The sequence below is a fragment of the Ctenocephalides felis genome, unplaced genomic scaffold (genome assembly GCF_003426905.1).
Source record: "Ctenocephalides felis isolate EL2017-DRISC unplaced genomic scaffold, ASM342690v1 CF-g0.4_SCAFFOLD_01604, whole genome shotgun sequence".
NCBI classification, from domain to species: Eukaryota; Metazoa; Arthropoda; class Insecta; order Siphonaptera; family Pulicidae; genus Ctenocephalides; species Ctenocephalides felis.
This window is the reverse complement of record NW_020537758.1, coordinates 5,817,437-5,838,158: the sequence shown is the minus strand read 5'-3', so window position 1 is coordinate 5,838,158 and position 20,722 is coordinate 5,817,437. Positions and strand designations below refer to the sequence as shown.

Below are 20,722 nucleotides of genomic sequence, written 5' to 3'. Positions count from 1 at the left end.
TATTTGTGTTATATAATAGTACGAGAGTATATAACAGTGTTTGTAATATAATATAGTACGTGAATGAGTAATAGTATTTGTGTATATAATAGTACTAGAGTATATAACAGTGTTTGTAAATATAATATAGTACGTCAATGAGTACTAGTATATTGTGTATATAATAGTACGAGAGTATATAACAGTGTTTGTAAATATTGTAAACTCAGTGAGTATAGTATTTTGTGTACATAATAGTACGAGAGTATATGGTGGTGTTTGTAAATATAATAGTACGTCAATGAGTACTAGTATATGTGTATAATAGTACTAGAGTATATAACAGTGTTTGTAAATATAATATAGTACGTCAATGAATAATAGTATTTGTGTATATAATAGTACGAGAGTATTAACAGTGTTTGTAAATATAATATAGTACGTCAATGAATAATAGTATTTGTGTATATAATAGTACGAGAGTATTAACAGTGTTTGTAAATATAATATAGTACGTCAATGAATAATAGTATTTGTGTATATAATAGTACGAGAGTATATAACAGTGTTTGTAAATATAATATAGTATTTCAATGAGTAATAGTATATGTATCATAATAGTACGAGAGTATATAACAGTGTTTGTAAATAAAATATAGTACGTCAATGAATAATAGTATTTGTGTATATAATAGTACGAGAGTATATAACGGTGTTTGTAAATATAATATAGTACGTCAATGAGTAATAGTATTTGTGTATATAATAGTACGAGAGTATATAACAGTGTTTGTAAATATAATATAGTACGTCAATGAGTGATAGTATTTGTGTATATAATAGTACGAGAGTAATAACACTGTTTGTAAATATAATATATACGAATGAGTAATAGTATTTGCGTACATAATAGTACGAGAGTATATAACAGTGTTTGTAAATATAATATAGTACGTCAATGAGTAATAGTAATTGTGTATATAATAGTACGAGAGTATATAACGGTGTTGTAAATATAATATAGTACGTCAATGAATAATAGTATTTGTGTATATGATAGTACGAGAGTATATAACAGTGTTTGTAATATAATATAGTACGTCAATGAGTAATAGTATTTGCGTACATAATAGTACGAGAGTATATAACAGTGTTTGTAAATATAATATAGTACGTCAATGAGTAATAGTATTTGTGTACATAATAGTACGAGAGTATATAACAGTGTTTGTAAATATAATATAGTACGTGAATGAGTAATAGTATTTGCGTATATAATAGTACGAGAGTATATAACAGTGTTTGTAAATATAATATAGTACGTCAATGAGTAATAGTATTTGTGTACATAATAGTACGAGAGTATATAACAGTGTTTGTAAATATAATATAGTACGTCAATGAGTAATAGTATTTGTGTATATAATAGTACGAGAGTATATAACAGTGTTTGTAAATATAATATAGTACGTCAATGAGTAATAGTATTTGTGTATATAATAGTACGAGAGTATATAACAGTGTTTGTAAATATAATATAGTACGTCAATGAAATAGTATTTGTGTATATAATAGTACGAGAGTATATAACAGTGTTTGTAAATATAATATAGTATTTCAATGAGTAATAGTATATGTTTCATAATAGTACGAGAGTATATAACAGTTGTTTGTAAATATAATATAGTACGTCAATGAATAATAGTATTTGTGTATATAATAGTACGAGAGTATATAACAGTGTTTGTAAATATAATATAGTACGTCAATGAGTAATAGTATTTGTGTATATAATAGTACGAGAGTATATAACAGTGTTTGTAAATATAATATAGTACGTCAATGAGTGATAGTATTTGTGTATATAATAGTACGAGAGTATATAACACTGTTTGTAAATATAATATAATACGAGAATGAGTAATAGTATTTGCGTACATAATAGTACGAGAGTATATAACGGTGTTTGTAAATATAATATAGTACGTCAATGAGTAATAGTAATTGTGTATATAATAGTACGAGAGTATATAACGGTGTTTGTAAATATAATATAGTACGTCAATGAATAATAGTATTTGCGTACATGATAGTACGAGAGTATATAACAGTGTTTGTAAATATAATAGTACGTCAATGAGTATAGTATTTGCGTACATAATAGTACGAGAGTATATAACAGTGTTTGTAAATATAATATAGTACGTCAATGAGTAATAGTATTTGCGTACATAATAGTACGAGTGTATATAACAGTGTTTGTAAATATAATATAGTACGTCAATGAGTAATAGTATTTGCGTATATAATAGTACGAGAGTATATAACAGTGTTTGTAAATATAATATAGTACGTCAATGAGTAATAGTATTTGCGTACATAATAGTACGAGAGTATATAACAGTGTTTGTAAATATAATATAGTACGTCAATGAGTAATAGTATTTGCGTACATAATAGTACGAGTGTATATAACAGTGTTTGTATATAATATAGTACGTGAATGAGTAATAGTATTGGTGTATATAATAGTACGAGAGTATATAACAGTGTTTGTAAGTATAATAGTACGTGAATGAGTAATAGTATTTGTGTATATAATAGTACGAGAGTATATAACGTTGTTTGTAAATATAATATAGTACGTCAATGAGTGATAGTATTTGTATACATAATAGTACGAGAGTATATAACAGTGTTGTGTAAATATAATATAGTACGTCAATGAGTATTAGTAATTGTGTATATAATAGTACGAGAGTATATAACAGTGTTTGTAAATATAATATAGTACGCAATGAATAATAGTACTTGTGTATATAATAGTACGAGAGTATATAACAGTGTTTGTAAATTTAATATAGTAGGTGAATGAGTAATAGTATTTGTGTACATAATAATACACATAATCACGAGCCATTTTTTCGAATTTCGACCGATTTTTGCCTATACTTTTTGGATCATTTCTGGTGTTGTTAGTGTTTTTTTTTTGTCCGCTTTTGGACTCAAAATGCTTTTGTACGCTTGTAAACAACTAAATGAACAATCACTGGAATAATCTGTCATCTGTCTGATGAGCGTTTAGAAATGATAGCGGTCTGGTTGCAATACATATCAGCCACCCTGTATGTGTATAGTAAGTATGAATGTGCGGATAACATTTTTCACCGACGATTTCGAGAGCACGCGTCAACCGATTTGAATGATTCAAAAAACATTTGATTTTTACTAATAAGAAGACGTGCTGATTTGTTTTTGGCAAAGGCAGTTCCAGCCGTTTCGAAGATACGGGGCAAAAAATGCCAAAAATAACAACACAGTTTTGGGAGAACGGAGCGTCCGATTTGAATGATTCAAAAAATATTTTATTTGTATTGACAAAATAAAGAACTGATAAAATTTTTGGGAAAGCCGGTCTAGTGGTTTCGGAGATCTTATAAAAAAATATTGAAAAAACGCCATTTTGAAGTCTAAAATGATCATTAGACATATGCACATCAAATTATCAGATAATTTATATAGATTTTGATAATTAGTACAATTTTATTTACATTTCTATAGGTTTCGTACCAAGTTTTATAATATTTAACCGTTAGACTGCGATTTTCAAATTTGAAATTGCCGCAGAGTAGATTCAGGCAATTACCTGAAGGCACGATGCCACTTACACCCAGTTTATTATTATTTTATATACAATTTAAAAAATGAGATGTATTTTTACCATGAACTGCTTTCAAACAAAATTCTCATAACAATTACCTCTCTATGCTGCTATTCCCATGTCATTCCTCCCAGTTTCCAATCCATACATCCATTATCTAGTGTACCTTTGGCGCGTATCGTTTTTGTTTTCATAGCGAAGTCGCTGTCGAGTAATTTTAATATTGTTTTGGGTATTAATTATTAATTTTATCAAACATATCACTTATTTAACGGACAAAACAGGTTAATTCATGCATTAACCTACAGTGTAGATTTTTGGTAAGGCTAAATAAATAATGAATTTTGTCTCAAAACTAGTATCAGCGATGGGACGCCGAGGAGCTAAATCGAAAACGACAAATGGAGATATTGAATCTGTGGCCGTAGCCGCCACCGATGCCGAAATTGAGGAGAACCAGGACAACCAGGAGGAATTTGTGCAGAATGGGGATGATCCTTTGGCTGAAGTGGATGACGAGGATGAGGACGACAAACCTGTAAGTGATAAGGGATAAGAGACTTATGGGGTTCATGAATATGTATAAAGTTAGGTTATGAGTCACTTTGTAAAGGACACAACTTGTTACAATTGTCGATAGACTGATTTGATTTGAATTGAACTCGTCAGGATCATAAGTATACTAGTTATCCTGTACCCTAGGAAGGTTATGAGTCACTTTATAAGGGATACAACTTGTTACAATTGTCCAGAGATTGCTAGAGATACTGTGTGTCTAGTTTGATTAGAATTGAACTCGTCAGGATTATAAGTATACTATAGATGACCCGATAGATGTTGTCCTGTACCAACGTCTACAATTCAAAACTTCCAAATTGTTTAATATCCTATCCTATACTGTTTAATATCCCAATCGATGTGCTGCCTCTGTGATTCATTTATGGTCTTGGCATAAGCAGTATAAGAAATTCAGAAAAAAATAATATAGTATCCGTGGTGAAAGAACAATATCACACTTGATTTTACCACATAACATAATTGCTTCAGTAATTTATAATCTCGTACGAGATATTAGTTGCATTTTGGCAATCATAATTTCTAAAGTACATTTTTCTTACTAAAACTGTTTTGCTATTGTACGAGATGGCATTTAAGAAAAAAATTAATACATCATATAACAATTTGGAATAATGTTTCTAATTAAAGTCATACTTCAAATACGACATGATCGGTTTGTCATTGTAATTAGCATTTAGAACTTAAACCTTAGAGAAATGAAGTAATTGCTGATTAAAAAATTCTATAATATTCGTTCACACAGTGGACAGCTGTAATATAACAATCTTGAATAATTTTGTTAACACTATCAATAAATAAATTGCATAGATGTCCATTATGAAGTATATCTGTATATAAATGTATGTATCTGTACACATTACTATTGTTGTGCTTGATTTCTTGTTTAGAGTAACAAATTTGAATATCAATTCATTCTTCTTTATTTATAAAAATGATTGAAAAACATGCAGTGTCTGAGATATAATTCTGAAAAAGATATATCTTTGGCGTGTTAGAATAAAGCTGTACTGCTTTAATATTTATTAATATCTATAAAATGCAGAGATTTATTATGTTAAACAACGCCTAAAAATATTGTTTACACAATTTCACCCATCATATAATTGTGTTCGAAGAACTTCATGTAACTAAAATGAACATACATTCATTGACTGCTTATTTTTTGTTTTACTTTTCGCTGGCGATACAGTCTCATTTTTCAAGCAGCTGTAATATCTGTCTTGCCCATAAAATATTTTTTTAGAACTACGAATAATATAGAAATAATTTCTAATCAATAATCTTACGTTTAGTACACGGCACAAATGTTTTATTTTTTCACTATATTTAAATAAATAATATAAATTTCACGACGAGCAATCACAATCTCATTCGCGAATTATGAACAGTTCGGGCGTAACGCAATTTCCATTGCATTTACTTGGATTTACTCACCAGTCGCGCCTAAAGAAGTTTTATTTCAAAAATAATATAGTATCTGTGGTAAAAGAACAATATCGCACTTGATTTTACCACACAACATAATTGCTTCAATAATTTCGTCGTACGAGATATTAGTTGCTTTTTGGCAATTATAATTTCCGAGGTACATTTTTCTTACTAATAATTTAATAAACATTATTGTTTATGTCCAAATCTTGGGTGAATCAATTTGTAAAATCTAGTTCTTCAATCTAAGATCAACTTGCTAAATATTCCATATCTAATGCCAAACTAATGAATTTTCGACACATGAAACAAAATTCTAAATCATTTTTTTAATTAGCAGAAATATTTTTTGTATTGTTAAATAATTATTAAAGTAAACCGAAAATGCGACATGCATAAGTTTAAAAAAATAATGTATATGCAATTTTGGACTTATGCATTATTTATTAATCTGAATTATATAATTTCATCTGCCAAACATATACTGTGGACTGTATCTTATATTATTTTAATTTCTGGCACATCTCAGAAAGTTGATAATTATAATCAATTAAAATTGACAAATGACTAAGAATAATTGTTCTAAATATTTTCATTAAATCATTATCATAAATATTAATATGAATATAAGCGTTTATATTATATTGTTTACGACGAACTTTATCTATGTTTACAATATACGAGAACATAATAAACAAACCTTATCGGAATGCAACCTACTCGCCTCGCCTCCGAAGACTCTATCTCATATTTCTTATTTATGTTATATAAATATTTTGCAAAGCTGAAGTTTATTAAAGTGCTTTTCTTTGGGCGAACGACCTTTGTACATGTTCTCAAGAAAGGCAAAAATAATAAACAAAACCTGATCGAAATGCATTCTAATCGGAACGTTTCCGAAGAATTTATCACATATTTTTTATTTATGTTATATAAACAATTTGAAACAGAATTGCAAAGCTAATTAACTTCTGAATTTTTTAGAAAAACTTAGAACACTTCAATAAAATCTGATATTCATCTTCGGAATCTTTTAAAAATTGTTTTTTCTTAATTTCGAATATTTAGGATTTTTTTTAAATTTAGGATTTTTTTTGAAATTTTGGAACTGCTTTACTTGCTCTATTTATATATATTAGATGGTAGAGTCTTGGATTTGTAAATATTTTGTAGAGCTTCGAACAAAGAATCCAAAAAGTAATAAAAAACAAAAAGTTTTTTAAAAATCCATTTCTTTATTTATTTACTGTGGACGTTTCGGAACTTGGCACGTTCCATCTTCAGAACGTCTGTCAAGAAACATGATATTGATAAGATTGAAGCAAACAATATGTTTTAACAAAAGCAGAAGATGATGGATTTTTTATATATGAAATGAATAAAACTCTGGAAGAGATAATATTACAAAAATATGACAATATATGATAATATTACAAAAATATGACAATATAATCAAAATGAAAATAATAAAAATAAAAATAAATTAGTGTATTATATAACAAAATATTAGAAATGTTAGAAAATCAGGAGGTTTTAAAAAGGGTAAGAAAATTTTGAAAAACAGATAATTAATTCTGTTTTTCTTTCTAAAACTTTCTAATTTTCTAACATTTCTAATATCTCGTTATATAATTTCATTTATTTCTATTATTAACTTCCCGTAGGGTAAGTTATTGTAATGGGCCGAAAATCGGAATTGAAAATTTCTACATTTCTCGACGTTATGAAGGTTTCTGAACGTTTTGGCATACCTCAGAAAAAATGGATGTGTGTGTGTGTGTGTGTGTATGTATGTGTGGATACAAATTTCCAGTCACGTTTTAGGGCGCACGGATCAACCGATCTGAATGGTTCAAAAAACATTCGATTCCTATTGATAGGGAAAAGAGCTGATTAGTTTTTGGCAAAGGCAGGTCCAGCCGTTTCGGAGATACGGAGCAAAGAGTGCAGAAAATAGAAATCGTATTTTTGAGAGAACGGAGTATCCGATTTGAATGAACTAAAAAACATTCAATTAGTAATGATTGGGAGAAGTGTTTATTAATTTTTGGCAAAGGCAGGCCCAGCCATTTTGAAGATACGGAGCTAAATATGTAAAAAATGGCAGTTTTTGAGAGAACTAAGCGTCCGATTGAAATGATTCAAAGAACTTTCTGCTTAACAAAATAATTTATCTTGGAAAAAAAAATTTTGTTCCATTTTTTTTTTTTTTTAGTTTTTTGTATATCGAAAATATTTCAGATTTTATTTTATTATTTTATATTAGACAATGATACAATATTTATAATAATCTATTTGAAAACATTCAGTATTCAACGGGAAGTTCCAGCAATTTGCCTTAAGGCACGATGCCATAATTGCCTCAAGACAGAATTCCACTTACAGCTAGTTAATTCTGTTTTTCTTTCTAAAACTTTCTAATTTTCTAACAATTCTAATATTTTGTTATATAATCTCATTTATTTTTATTTTTATTTTGATTTTATTGTCATATTTCTGTACATTATTTTTTCATAATTTTATTCATTTTATATAAAAAATCTACAATTTTCTATTTTGCTTAAAAATATTGCTTGTTTAAATCTTATCAAGATCACGTTTTTTCACAGATGTCTTGAAGATGGAACGTACCTAGTTCCGAAACGTCGACAGTAATAATAAAAAAATAAAGAAAGAAATGTTTTTTTTAAATTTAAATAAATTTCTAAAAACTCTCATACTATTTTTTTTTTATTGATATAACGCCCGACTTTTGAATTCAAATAAAATATTTTATATCAACATCTAATTTAAGAAACTTTTAATCTTTCAAAAACTATTTCACTTTTTTTTGAATATTTAGCTAAAAAAGAAATTGCCCAAGAAACGAGGAGCTCCAGCAAATGCCAAGAAAAAGGGCAAAAAAGCTAAAAAGGACAAAAGTGCAGAGGTAATTTATTGGACATATTATTTTATTTGATAAAATATATATATTCTCTATTTATCAGAAATTTGAACTTATTATTGTTGTAATTCAATCCCATTATTCTATATTTATATTTATACAAGTTCTGTTTCAAACAATAGATTTTATTAAATATTTATTTTAAATTTTGTGTTTACTAATATTGCTATTGTCTTGCATTTTATACAGGAGGAAAATGATAATGACGAAGCAGAACCTGAGGAAATTTTACCTACCGATGAGGAGCCAGTTTATGAGGTAATAATATACACATATATATATATATATATATATATATATATATATATATATAGTAAAAATATATATAATAAGAACATGAATTTCTTTAAAATTTATTTTAAAATCCGTGCGTTTTGGCTATAGACCTAACCTTCATTTACTCGATAAAAATAAATTATAAATGGTTATATATATATATATATATATATATATATATATATATATATTGTTGTACACCCCTGATATTATAAGTTGCTAACCACTGTCATAATATTAGATTCCTAACAAGTCCAGACTGAAATCTTAGAACCCTTGAGCTTTAGCTGATATTAACGGTTCATATTAACTTTTCTCAGACTACTGCGTAGTAGCTGACATTAACATTCTCTCACGAAATCATAAATCTGCATCGACAAATCTCAGCAAGATCCTATTATCGACATTCCGCCGAGTTAACAATTCTCACCAAGTTCGCATGAATAACATTTTGTTTAATCAGCTAAATTCATTACTTTGTCCTTTTCGTTGTATAGAACATTCGAGACAAATCCCCACTACGTTTCAAAGGATTTTAGTTTTAATAATTATGAAATAAATCAGTCTTAATCTGTCGGTCGCCGGGCAAACACTTCTCTTCCAATACCTCCGAGTTCCTTGTACTTAAAGTGAAATAAAGTGAAGTTTTTGAAATAGTTTTTTCATTTATCAATCTCAAGTATTTTCAGCAAGTGAGTTTCAGGAACTCCGGAAGGTCCAGAGCAACAACACCGATTTGCATATAGCGGCGCCAACAGCCCTTTCTGTTCATCAACGCGGTGCCCAACAATATATATATATATATATATATATATATATATATTATATTTATATTCATAATATATAAATATAAATATTAGAATATATATATATATATATATATATATATATATATAATAAAAATATTTATAATAAAAATCATGAATTTCTGTAAAAACTATTCTAAAATCCATACGTTTCGGCTATAGACCTAGCCTTCATTTACGCGATAAAAATAAATTATAAATGGTTATAAAAAATGCTTTACTACTAAAAATACTTTTAATAAATTGTACTAATGTATTTTTTCTAACTTAATTGTTATATATTCTAGTTTCCAGATCTAGTCCTGATCTTGTGTGTATAATTTGGTTCTTTTAATTAATTTTTCTAATGTTATATTTTTAATTCTAAAACTTTTCCTTATATTGTAAATTTCTTTTAGCTGAATGATGAGACACATCTAGCCCCGAAACGTATAAAAAAAATTAAAATAAACTTTTCTACATTCGACGCATTGGCTGTTTTATTCATTTCAATATGCTTCAATGTTAAACAAAAAATCCTCAAGATATTCAAGTTTTTAAATTTTATTTTCAGATTTCACCCAATGAAGGCTAGGATTATAGCCGAAACGTACGCATTTTTTATAATACCTTTTGAAGGAAATTTATGTTTTATTGTCATATAATAAATATATATATATATATATATATATATATATGTGTGTGTATGTATTTTTTTTAGGTTGATAAGATAATGGATGTGCAATACCTGAAATCAGGTGCCAGAGAGTTCCTCATTCGCTGGAAAAACCACGGACCTGAAAGTGATACTTGGGAACCAGAGGAAAATTTGTCCTGTCCAGATTTGATAGCTAAATTCACTGACAAGGTAGGAAATTATATATTATTATCATTTATATTAATATTGCTATCACATTATTGCATATATATATATATATATATATATATATTTTGTAGAGTTTCGAACAAGAATCCAAAAATAATACAAAATAAAAAACAAGAAAAGTTTTTAAAAAAACAATTTCTTTATTTAATTATTTGTTTATTGTCGACGTTTCGGAACTAGGTACGTTCCATCTTCAGGACATCTGTCAAGAAACATGATCTTGATGAGATTTTAGCAAACAATATGTTTAGGAAAAGAAAATAGATTTTTCTTAAATAATGAATTAAATTGTAAAAAATAATAATGTACAGAAATATGATAATATGTTCAAAATAAAAATGATAAAAATAAATGAGTGGATTATCAGAACAGGATATTAAACATAATAGAAAATTTTTTTGAAAGTTATGGAAATTTTTTAAGAAAAGGTTAATGACAAAGTTGAATTAATTACCTGTATGTTTGAATATTTGTTAGCACTTTTTCACTAAACAAGCTTTTTTAACAAAAATGAATTTGTGAGTTAATTTTCCGCCGAATAATTAGATTTTGTAAATCAAAATTACTAAAAGATTTGTCTTTTTTAAAATTATTAGTTGAAAACACAAATAATATTATTCTCTGGATGTTGTTCGATTGGCTTTCGAAAATTAACTAATTGAAACTGGTGTGTCCTTTGTAACACGTGTAAACACTTGAACGAGACATGTGAGTGTTTACACGTGTTACAAAGGACACACCAGTTTCAATTAGTTAATTTTCGAAAGCCAATCGAACAACATCCAGAGAATAATATCATTTGTGTTTTCAAATAATAATTTTAAAAAAGACAAATCTTTTAGTAATTTTGATTTACAAAATCTAATTATTCGGCGGAAAATTAACTCACAAATTCATTTTTGTTAAAAAAGCTTGTTTAGTGAAAAAGTGCTAACAAATATTCAAACATACAGGTAATTAATTCAACTTTGTCATTAACCTTTTCTTAAAAAATTTCCATAACTTTCAAAAAAACTTTCTATTATGTTTAATATCCTGTTCTGATAATCCACTCATTTATTTTTATCATTTTTATTTTGAACATATTATCATATTTCTGTACATTATTATATTTATTTCAATTAATTCATTATTTAAGAAAAATCTATTTTCTTTTCCTAAACATATTGTTTGCTAAAATCTCATCAAAATCATGTCTCTTGACAGATGTCCTGAAGATGGAACGTACCTAGTTCCGAAACGTCGACAATAAACAAATAATTAAATAAAGAAATTGTTTTTTTAAAAACTTTTCTTGTTTTTTATTTTGTATTATTTTTGGATTGTTGTTCGAAACTCTACAAAATATACACAAATCCAAGACTCTACCATTCAATATATATATATATATATAAAGTTTTATGTTTGTTTAATCATTTATTTATTTTTTCTCTCAGAATACCTCACCCAAAGGTAAATCCAGTAAAAAATCTCAACCCAAAAAGAAGGCTGCAAAATCACCACCAAAACCCCAAAAACCTGCAGACCCCGATGCAGAATACGAGGTATGCCCTTTTAATTTGAACTTTCACAAACATTTCATCCACCAGGCTCAAAAGAAAAATACCTCCTCGAGATCTAATATAGTTTATTTTTATATAAATATATATATTTTTCTCCATATTTGTCTTTAGATTATTTTTTTTATATTAATCATAGTAGATACACTAATTATAATTATTTTTATAGATTGCAGAATGAAAATAAAATTAAAAAAAAAAATTCCTTACAACATATATCTTCTTCCCCAGGTTGAAAAAATTATAGAAGTACATCACAGAAAAGATGGAGCCAAAGAGTTTCTAATTCGCTGGAAGGGCTGCACCTCGAACGAAGACACTTGGGAACCTGAGGAGAATTTATCGTGCCCCGAGCTGATTGCCAGATTTATGGAAAAGGTGGGTAATGGATAATTGCAGTTTGTGTGCAGGAATTTTAATGTAATGTGTGGTTGTTGCAGGTGAATAAGGCTAGTAAATTTGAGAAGCGTGAAATCAGAACGGCGCCTAAGCATACGGAGAGATTTACTTTGACTATGAAGTCTACAGGCAGACGTATTTCTAAACGTAATGGAAATAAACAAAGGTAATAAAAAAATACAGTTTAAATATTCTACAAAAGTAAATTTATATTATTTTTGCGTAATTTAAGTAGAAAAGGCAGTTATTTACATGAATCTCACAAAATGTATCATTGCTTTTGTTGATGCTGTTTTTGTTCAATTGATAACTTTTAAGTACAATTTTTTTATTTTATTTGCAGAGCTACCTATTATGATGCTGAATAAAGAAGGGAACTCACAAATATTTACATTATATGTTTAGAAAAAATCTTTTTTTTTATTAAAGTTTTTATAAATAAATGAATTACTGAGTTATATATATATATATATATATATATATATATATATATATATATTATAATTATGTATTTACATAATTATAAACAAACAAAAAATTATACAGTTGTCCACCCAGTATTTAAAAAAATGTATTTTATTTATAAATTAAAACAAACACTAGTTTTAATTATTTTTAGCAATTTTCTTCTAATTTTTTGCATAGATTTTATTTATTAGTTAAGTTACTTTATCTTAAGACTTTTTAATACTTTTTTTTAAACATAATCTTTTATTAACTGTATGAACATCTGTATAAAAATCGTTTTTGTTTATAATTATCACATATATATTTATATTTAATTACCAAATTGGTATATTTATATATTTAATATACGTATTATTATTAGTATAGGATTACAAATATGTATATGAAATGCGAGGATTATGTAAAGAAAAAAAGAATTTATATTGTATTAAATGTTCTCTTGTATAAGAAAATTTATTATGCAGTCAGTTGCACGATTTATATGATATGAAAAGTATTCTTTGCATTATATATTTTTATTGTTTACGTAAATACATTCATTATACTTTAAATTATGTATTTTAAATTTATGTACATTAATTTAATTTGTTTTAACTACAGACCAGGTTGTAAACCGAAACCTGGGCCTTTGGGCTCTTCTGTTAAGGAAGTTAAACCACCCAGGGGCTCTGAGGCAAATCTACCACTTCTGTAAAGGACAATTATATAAATAAACAAATATATATATATATATATATATATATATATATATATATATATATATATATATATATATATATATATATATATATATTACCTAGGTCCTGATGCAGGTCTCTTATCAGCTTTTAAGTCATCAATTATTTGCTCAACATCCTTCACAGTCAAGTCCTCCTGCAATTCAATATTTAAATATATATATATATATATATATATATATATATATATATATTTCAGTTATTAACATACATAATAGTCATCGTTTATTTGCATCATTGGTGCATTAACGCAAGCGCCTAAACATTCAACTTCACCCAAAGTGAATTTGCCGCATTGTGAAGTGCCTCCAACTTCTACTCCAAGTTTATTTTTTAAAGTGTTTACGACTTCATCGGAGCCTCTCAGCCAACAGGGGGTTGTTGTGCATACTTGGACGTGGTATTTACCTATTGGCCTCCTAGGTAATAAAAATAATAATAATAATTTACCTATTGACCTAGCCTTCTTTTACTGAATATTGAAAATAAATTATAAATGGTAATAAAAGATCCTTCCAAAATTATTTTTTGAATGAATGCTATTAAATTAAATTGTTTTTCTGTAACTTTTCAAACTAAATTGTTATACATTTTAGTTTTTAAGTTTAATTTTGAATTTTCGTTCAATGAAGGCTAGGTCTGAAGGCAAAACATGGTTTTTAGAGAAATGTTTAAGAATATATATATATATATATATATATATATATATATATAGTTTATAACTGACCTTATAAACATGGTGTAAAATGTAGCTACTTCGTACACTCTCATTCTTGGCAATCCTAAGATTTCTGCAACCTAGCAAATATTTAATATATATAAAATATTTAAATCTAATTATTTATTACTATTCAATTACAATTTACTCCTGATTTTAATTATCATCAATGTTGCCTTAAGCAAATTACAAGTTCAATTTTTTTACCTTATGCATAGCGGCTATCGGCAACCATCCATGTTGTCTTTGAGCCAAATCCAACAAAGGAATCATAGCACCACGCTTATGCCCTTCCGGATAAATAGCTAAAATAGCTTCAGCCCTCTACAATAATAAAACATTGTGTTAAAATCAACATATACCATAACCGTTTGACTTGACTTGTATATACTTTTAAGTTTTCTGGTGTAAAATCAAAAGGTGTATCGGCATTGTCTTCAGGGGTGTCTCTGTGATTGAAAATTGCATCATGCAATCTGTAAGACGAGGTGTGGAGACCACGAAGATTTATAGACTAAAAACAATAAAAATGATTTAACACACAGTTATTATGTAAGCACTATCAGTACTGTGTTAAGATAAATTGTTTTATGGTCTTACTATAGCTTTTCTTAGTGTTGTCAACATTTTTATTTAATTCAGCACTATTCAAGTATTTTAAATAAATACTTTTGTAAAAATAAATATTGGTAATAAGTGACAGCTACACGACGGAGTCGCTTAGACTAAATGACAGTTGATAAAAAGATAGGTTATGTGCACTTATTTCTTTATATTGTTAAATAAATAAGAATTTTATGCTAAAATACGTATAAAAATATAAATAATTATTTATTTACTAAAGTATTTTAAGTAAATACTTTTATTTTAAATTAATGTAATGATTATGACAGCTACGTGAAGTTGTCGAGAGTGGATGACAGTTGAAAATAAGAATTGTGTAAAGTGTCAAATAAGTTTTGACAAGTGAGTTTAAAATGTAAAAGAAATAAGAGTTATGTGCTAAAATACGTGTAAAAATATAAATAATAGTGTTTTAGTAAGTGATTTGTGCAGAATATGTAAGTTTGGATTAATATAAATTATAGTATCTTATAAATTTATAAATATTTATCAAATTGTGCAAGTCTTGTGCAAACAACATTTTCGTATTAAAAATGTATGAAACTTTACTGCCTATTAACATTATATTAATTTGATACCAATTAATTAATGCAGTTATAAATTATAATGCAGAATTAAATTAGATTTTATTAGAATATATAAAACTTTTGTCAGAAATTCGATGACAGTTCAAAGTAAGTTAGGTTAGGTATGATGTCAACTTGACAGATGTGAAATAAACAAGAATTTTGTGCTAAAATACGTGTAAAAAAATAAATAATAGTGTTTTAATAAGTGATTTGTGCAGATTATGTAAGTTTTCAATAATATACCTCAGGTAAATCTTCAATACGTTCTATAAATATATGTAGAACACAAGTCATGTGTAAATAACATTTTTGTATTAAAACTGTACTGAGGTTCTGTAATGTTTATTAAAATATTGTCTACATGGTTAAATACAATTTGATTTTACCAAAATGATATCTTTATAAGTAGTTTGGTGTATTCGATCAAAAAACTGTGGTTTCCATGAAGTCAAATTAAATTTATTTCTAACTAAGAGTGTTTCATACTTCTTATATCTATTACCATTACCATGTTGCCTGGTATTGGTGTTTTCGGCACAGGTGCCCTAGCATCAGCCCTAGTGCCTTTACTACGTGAACGAGGCTTCAAAATTGAAGCCCTATGGGGCCGAACAATACAAGAAGCTGAACAAACAGCCAAGGAACTCAACATTCCATTCTACACAAACAAAATCGATGAAGTACTACTCAGAAAACATGTAGATCTCATATTCATCATATGCCCACCTTACCTACATTCCCAGATTTCTGTAAAAGCTTTAGGAATAGGCAAACATGTCGTATGTGATAAACCGGCTGGTTTAAATCAATTGGACGCTTCTAAAATGGTCAGAGCTTGCCAGTACTACCCGTCGTTGATATCTATATTAAATCATTCCTTGAGGTTCTTTCCAGCATTTACAAAAATGTATGAGGTTTTACGTGGTGGGTACTTGGGTGATATTGATGATATATCCAATGTTGATGTACGAGTACAAATGGCATCGTTGTTGCATAATAAGTACGACTGGTTGTGTGATGCTACAATGGGTGGAGGCATTTTAAATCTTGTCGGGAGTCATATAATAGACTTGATTAAATTTCTTACAAACAAGACTGCTGTTAGAGTTCACGGTACTATTAGGACTTTTACAAAAACAACACCGTATGTTAATGGTATCAGGCATGTTTCGGCACCAGACTTTTGTACGTTTCAAATGGAACTGGAGAATGGTTGTTTGGTGACTGCTACTTTGAGCAGTCATATTCCTGGTGCAAAATTTCAACAAGAAGTAGTCATGTGCAGTCGTACTGGACATTTGGCAGTACGTGGAGGAGATTTGTATGGATGCTGTTATGAAATACACAGAGATTCAGGAAGTAATAAAGGTAAAAAGAATTATATATATATATAAGATATATATATATATATATATATATATATATATATATATATATATATATAGAACTAGATACAAGTATATTATTTCTATTATTATTTTTTACAGAAGTCGTCCTTTATATGGACGACCAAGACGTGGCCCAATCCCAGGGCGTCGACATCTTGCCAATGCCATACATCAAGGGTCTCTGCAAGCTCACTGGGGCTCTCAGAGAGGCTTTTCTACCAGTCGAGGACAAGGCTGGTTGGATAAAGGAGCCTGTACAGCTGGCAGCTTCTTTCGAAGATGGATTGTATGTCCAGGCTGTTTTGGACGCTATCAAAAAGTCCAGTAATGAAAGAACATGGGTCGATATTGATCTGATGACTGAGGTTAATAATAAAGAAAATAGTGTACGTGTCCAGAATTCCTTACAGTAGTAATAGGGGATAGATTATTTTTATATTTGTCTTATAAGTATTACATATTTTAAGTATTTATTTATATATAATAGTTTATATAGAGTAGGAGTTAATGAATACATTTTATTTGTAATTTGTTGAGGAATAAATTATTTATTACACAAGAGACAGAAATAAATTTGATTGTTTTTATGAGTATTTTCCTAAACTTCTTACGTTTACATTTTTATGCTAAAATTTTTTATCAGTTTATTTAGAATTTTATTGTCTATTGAACGCCATTAATTGTTTGTCACACATTCATATAAGTTTTCTATGCAAAATGCAATTTTGTCAAAAAGTGCACTCGCTGAACTTAGAATCTGCATTTTGGAAGCTAAAATTACCGTAAATTTTGTTCAATGATGTATATACTGCTATATATCAATTTATTGCAAAATTGTATTGTCTATTCACCGCCATTAATTGTTTTTTATACTTTCATATAATTTTTTTATGCAAAATGCAGTTTGTCCGCATTTGCAATGCAATTTGCAAAATGCAATTGTGCCTGAAATCGAAATTAATGCAAATCTGCACCTTGCAAGCTAAAATTCGCATAATTTTTGTTAAAGAATGTATATATTATTATATATCAGTTTATTGGCAATTTTATTGTCTATGCAACATCATTAATTGTTTTTTATTCTTTTATATAAATTTGCTTTGTAAAATGCATTTTTGTTAAAGAAGTGCACTAGCTGAACTTATTGTTAGAATCGTGCCCGAAATCTAATTAAATGCAAACCTGCATCTTGCAAACTAAAATTCGCGTAAATTTTGTTAAAGAATGTATATGTTATTATAAATCAGCTTATTATTAGACTTTTATTGTCTATTTAACGTCATTAATTGTTTTTCATACTTTCATATGAGTTTTCTGTGCAAAATGCAATTTTGTCATAAAAGTGCACTCGCTGAACTTATTCATAGATAGAATCGTAATTAAATGCGAACCAGCCTTTTGCATCTAAAATTCTCGTAAATTTTGTTAAAGAATGTATATACTATTATATATCAGTTTATTGCAAATTTTATTGTCTATTCAATCCTTTCACTGGTTTATTAAGTTTTCATGCAAATTTTTCTGCAAAATCTAATTTTGTCAAAAAAGTGACCGCGCTGAATCGATAATAGATAGAATCGTCCGTGAAATGCTATAAAATGTTTAACAACAATTTTATGCTAAATTATGTTTAGGAATGAATATATATTTATATATTAGCTTATTTTGAATTTTATTAGTTATTTAACGCCATTAATTGTTTTTTATACTTTCATATAAATTTTATTTTCAAAATGCAGTTTTGTCAAAAAACGCACTCGCTGAACTCAATAAGATATACAATTTGTTCGTTATTAGATATAATAGATACAAATTATATGAATTTATCGAAGATTATTTTAACATTTGAAATTTTAACTATATATTAATAGTGATTGTACATTTATATATGTTGAATTCGCGTTTCGTGCTTTTTGAACATTTACAAAATATTATTTATATTCATGTCTCTTAAATTTAAACGTGAAATTAATAAGAAATATGAGGCACTGTGTTTAAAATGAAAGACTTTGTATAAAAAGGTTATAAATCTACCTAAAAGTCTTAAAATAATTAATATATTAATAAGCTACTTCTGAACTTTATGGATAAAAATCCCTCCAAAAATTTGCATTAGTTTCCAGTCTAGATAAATATATCTGACAATTAAATTATAAAAAATAATAAATTTATATTTTATATTCAAAAAACTTGACAAAACCGAAAACGCTGGAACGAATTAATATCATTTCAATTTATTTATATGGAAATAATTGCTTCAACATACGAGCGATTCGATATACGAGCGTGATTACGTAACGAATTAAATTCCCAAGTCGAGAAATAAAATAAAAATTTGATTATATTAATTACATTCATCAATATATTAAAAAATTACCACCCCAACGTGGTATCTGCATTGTTAAATCAATACCGTTGTCAAGTTCAACTAAAAATAAATACCTTCAGGATAAAATATAATTATAAATAAGAGTTTATTATCAAAATGGCTAATTTGGACAGCGGTAAAAATGAAGAAAGTGGTAAAAATGATAAAAAAAATGTTGGTAAACCGGTTAAACCTCCTGGTTTATTGGTGCCTTTCGATTGCAGACCACAAATTGCTTTGGAGGAATATATTATGGCTAAACAGACTGCTAAAATATCATAGTAAGTAGAAAAGATTTTTATAAATTGTTACATCAGTCATCTAAAACAATACAAACAATTCTGTTAATAGAAGTAAAACTTGGTAATGGGGGAATAAAAATACAAGGGCTGGTTAAAATTGATTTTTAGTGAACTTGTGTTATTTTTGTTTCAGAGGGATGAACTTTATTAACATTGTTTATAATTTATAACATTTTTAGACAATTTGTAACATATTTAAACAATTTATAGCATTTTTAAAAATTTACCACACCGTCAAAATATTTGAAATATTTTCAGATCAACTACAATGTTTTTAATGTACTTACAAAAATTTGTCTAGAAAATCGTTTTAAGGTGTTTTTTTGTATTAAGAGTTAATTTATAAATTTATTAGTATTATTATTTTAGTAGGTTTCCAGAAAAAGATGTAGCTCGAAGTGGACCTGGAATGGCTTTAGTTTTAGTCAATAGAGAGTTGGAAGAAGCTCAAAGACATTTGGAAAATGTTAGGTAAAAATATTAATATTTTTAATATTAGTGATAAATAAATTATTTTTAAATTGTAGAACTTTCCTTAAGGTAAAATTATACTTAAATCTGTTTGGTAGGCATATTAAATTATATAAACAATATTTTATAAATAACTCTTACACCAACATCATCATTAAAAAAATGTTTGACTTTATCTTAATTTATAAATATTTTTTATTACATTAGTGTCATTTTATTTATTATTTTATTATTATTTTTATTTATATTTATTATTATTTTTATTATTTTTCTAGGAGATTTGCAGCAAAAGAGCACAAAAAATCAACAACAAATTAAGAGAAATCAAGAAATCGATCTTCAAGTTCGACACAACGCCTTGAGGTATAACAAGCTGGTCATCGAGAATCGAGACAAGAGAGAACGGTCTGCAAAAGTGGTAAGTTTTTAAATTGTTATTAACAAATTTTGAAAATTTTGTATATGCAGCTTTGTACTGAATTTATAAGGTTTATGGTGATGTATAATAGTATATAGGGGTTGAAAGAAAGTTTTGAGATATTGAGAATAGTGGAAACGTGTCCTGGACAAAATGTTCGAAA

At 27.4% G+C, this 20,722-nt stretch overlaps 3 protein-coding genes across 3 annotated transcripts; 2 read left to right on the top strand and 1 right to left on the bottom strand.

The window, feature by feature from the left end:
* The first annotated feature begins 3,821 nt into the window (after positions 1–3,821).
* LOC113373008 (chromobox protein homolog 3-like) lies at positions 3,822–12,872 on the top strand. The gene is made up of 9 exons (XM_026613346.1): positions 3,822–3,924; positions 4,000–4,178; positions 8,490–8,576; positions 8,781–8,849; positions 10,374–10,520; positions 11,975–12,082; positions 12,329–12,475; positions 12,538–12,662; positions 12,840–12,872. Exons 2-9 carry the CDS (start codon positions 4,008–4,010, stop codon positions 12,862–12,864), a joined length of 879 nt encoding a protein of 292 aa, XP_026469131.1. The 5' UTR covers positions 3,822–3,924; positions 4,000–4,007; the 3' UTR covers positions 12,865–12,872.
* A 600-nt stretch (positions 12,873–13,472) lies between these two features.
* LOC113372302 (NADH dehydrogenase [ubiquinone] flavoprotein 2, mitochondrial-like) lies at positions 13,473–15,211 on the bottom strand. Its single transcript, XM_026612625.1, has 7 exons — positions 15,020–15,211; positions 14,811–14,933; positions 14,627–14,743; positions 14,429–14,499; positions 13,913–14,120; positions 13,761–13,837; positions 13,473–13,652 (listed from the first exon to the last, which is right to left on the bottom strand). The coding sequence occupies exons 1-7, from the start codon at positions 15,044–15,046 to the stop codon at positions 13,559–13,561; spliced, it is 717 nt and encodes a 238-aa protein (XP_026468410.1). The 5' UTR covers positions 15,047–15,211; the 3' UTR covers positions 13,473–13,558.
* Positions 15,212–16,076: 865 nt separating this feature from the next.
* On the top strand, positions 16,077–17,413 carry LOC113372984 (glucose-fructose oxidoreductase domain-containing protein 1-like). The gene is made up of 2 exons (XM_026613321.1): positions 16,077–16,980; positions 17,100–17,413. Exons 1-2 carry the CDS (start codon positions 16,122–16,124, stop codon positions 17,411–17,413), a joined length of 1,173 nt encoding a protein of 390 aa, XP_026469106.1. The 5' UTR covers positions 16,077–16,121.
* Positions 17,414–20,722: the final 3,309 nt, after the last annotated feature.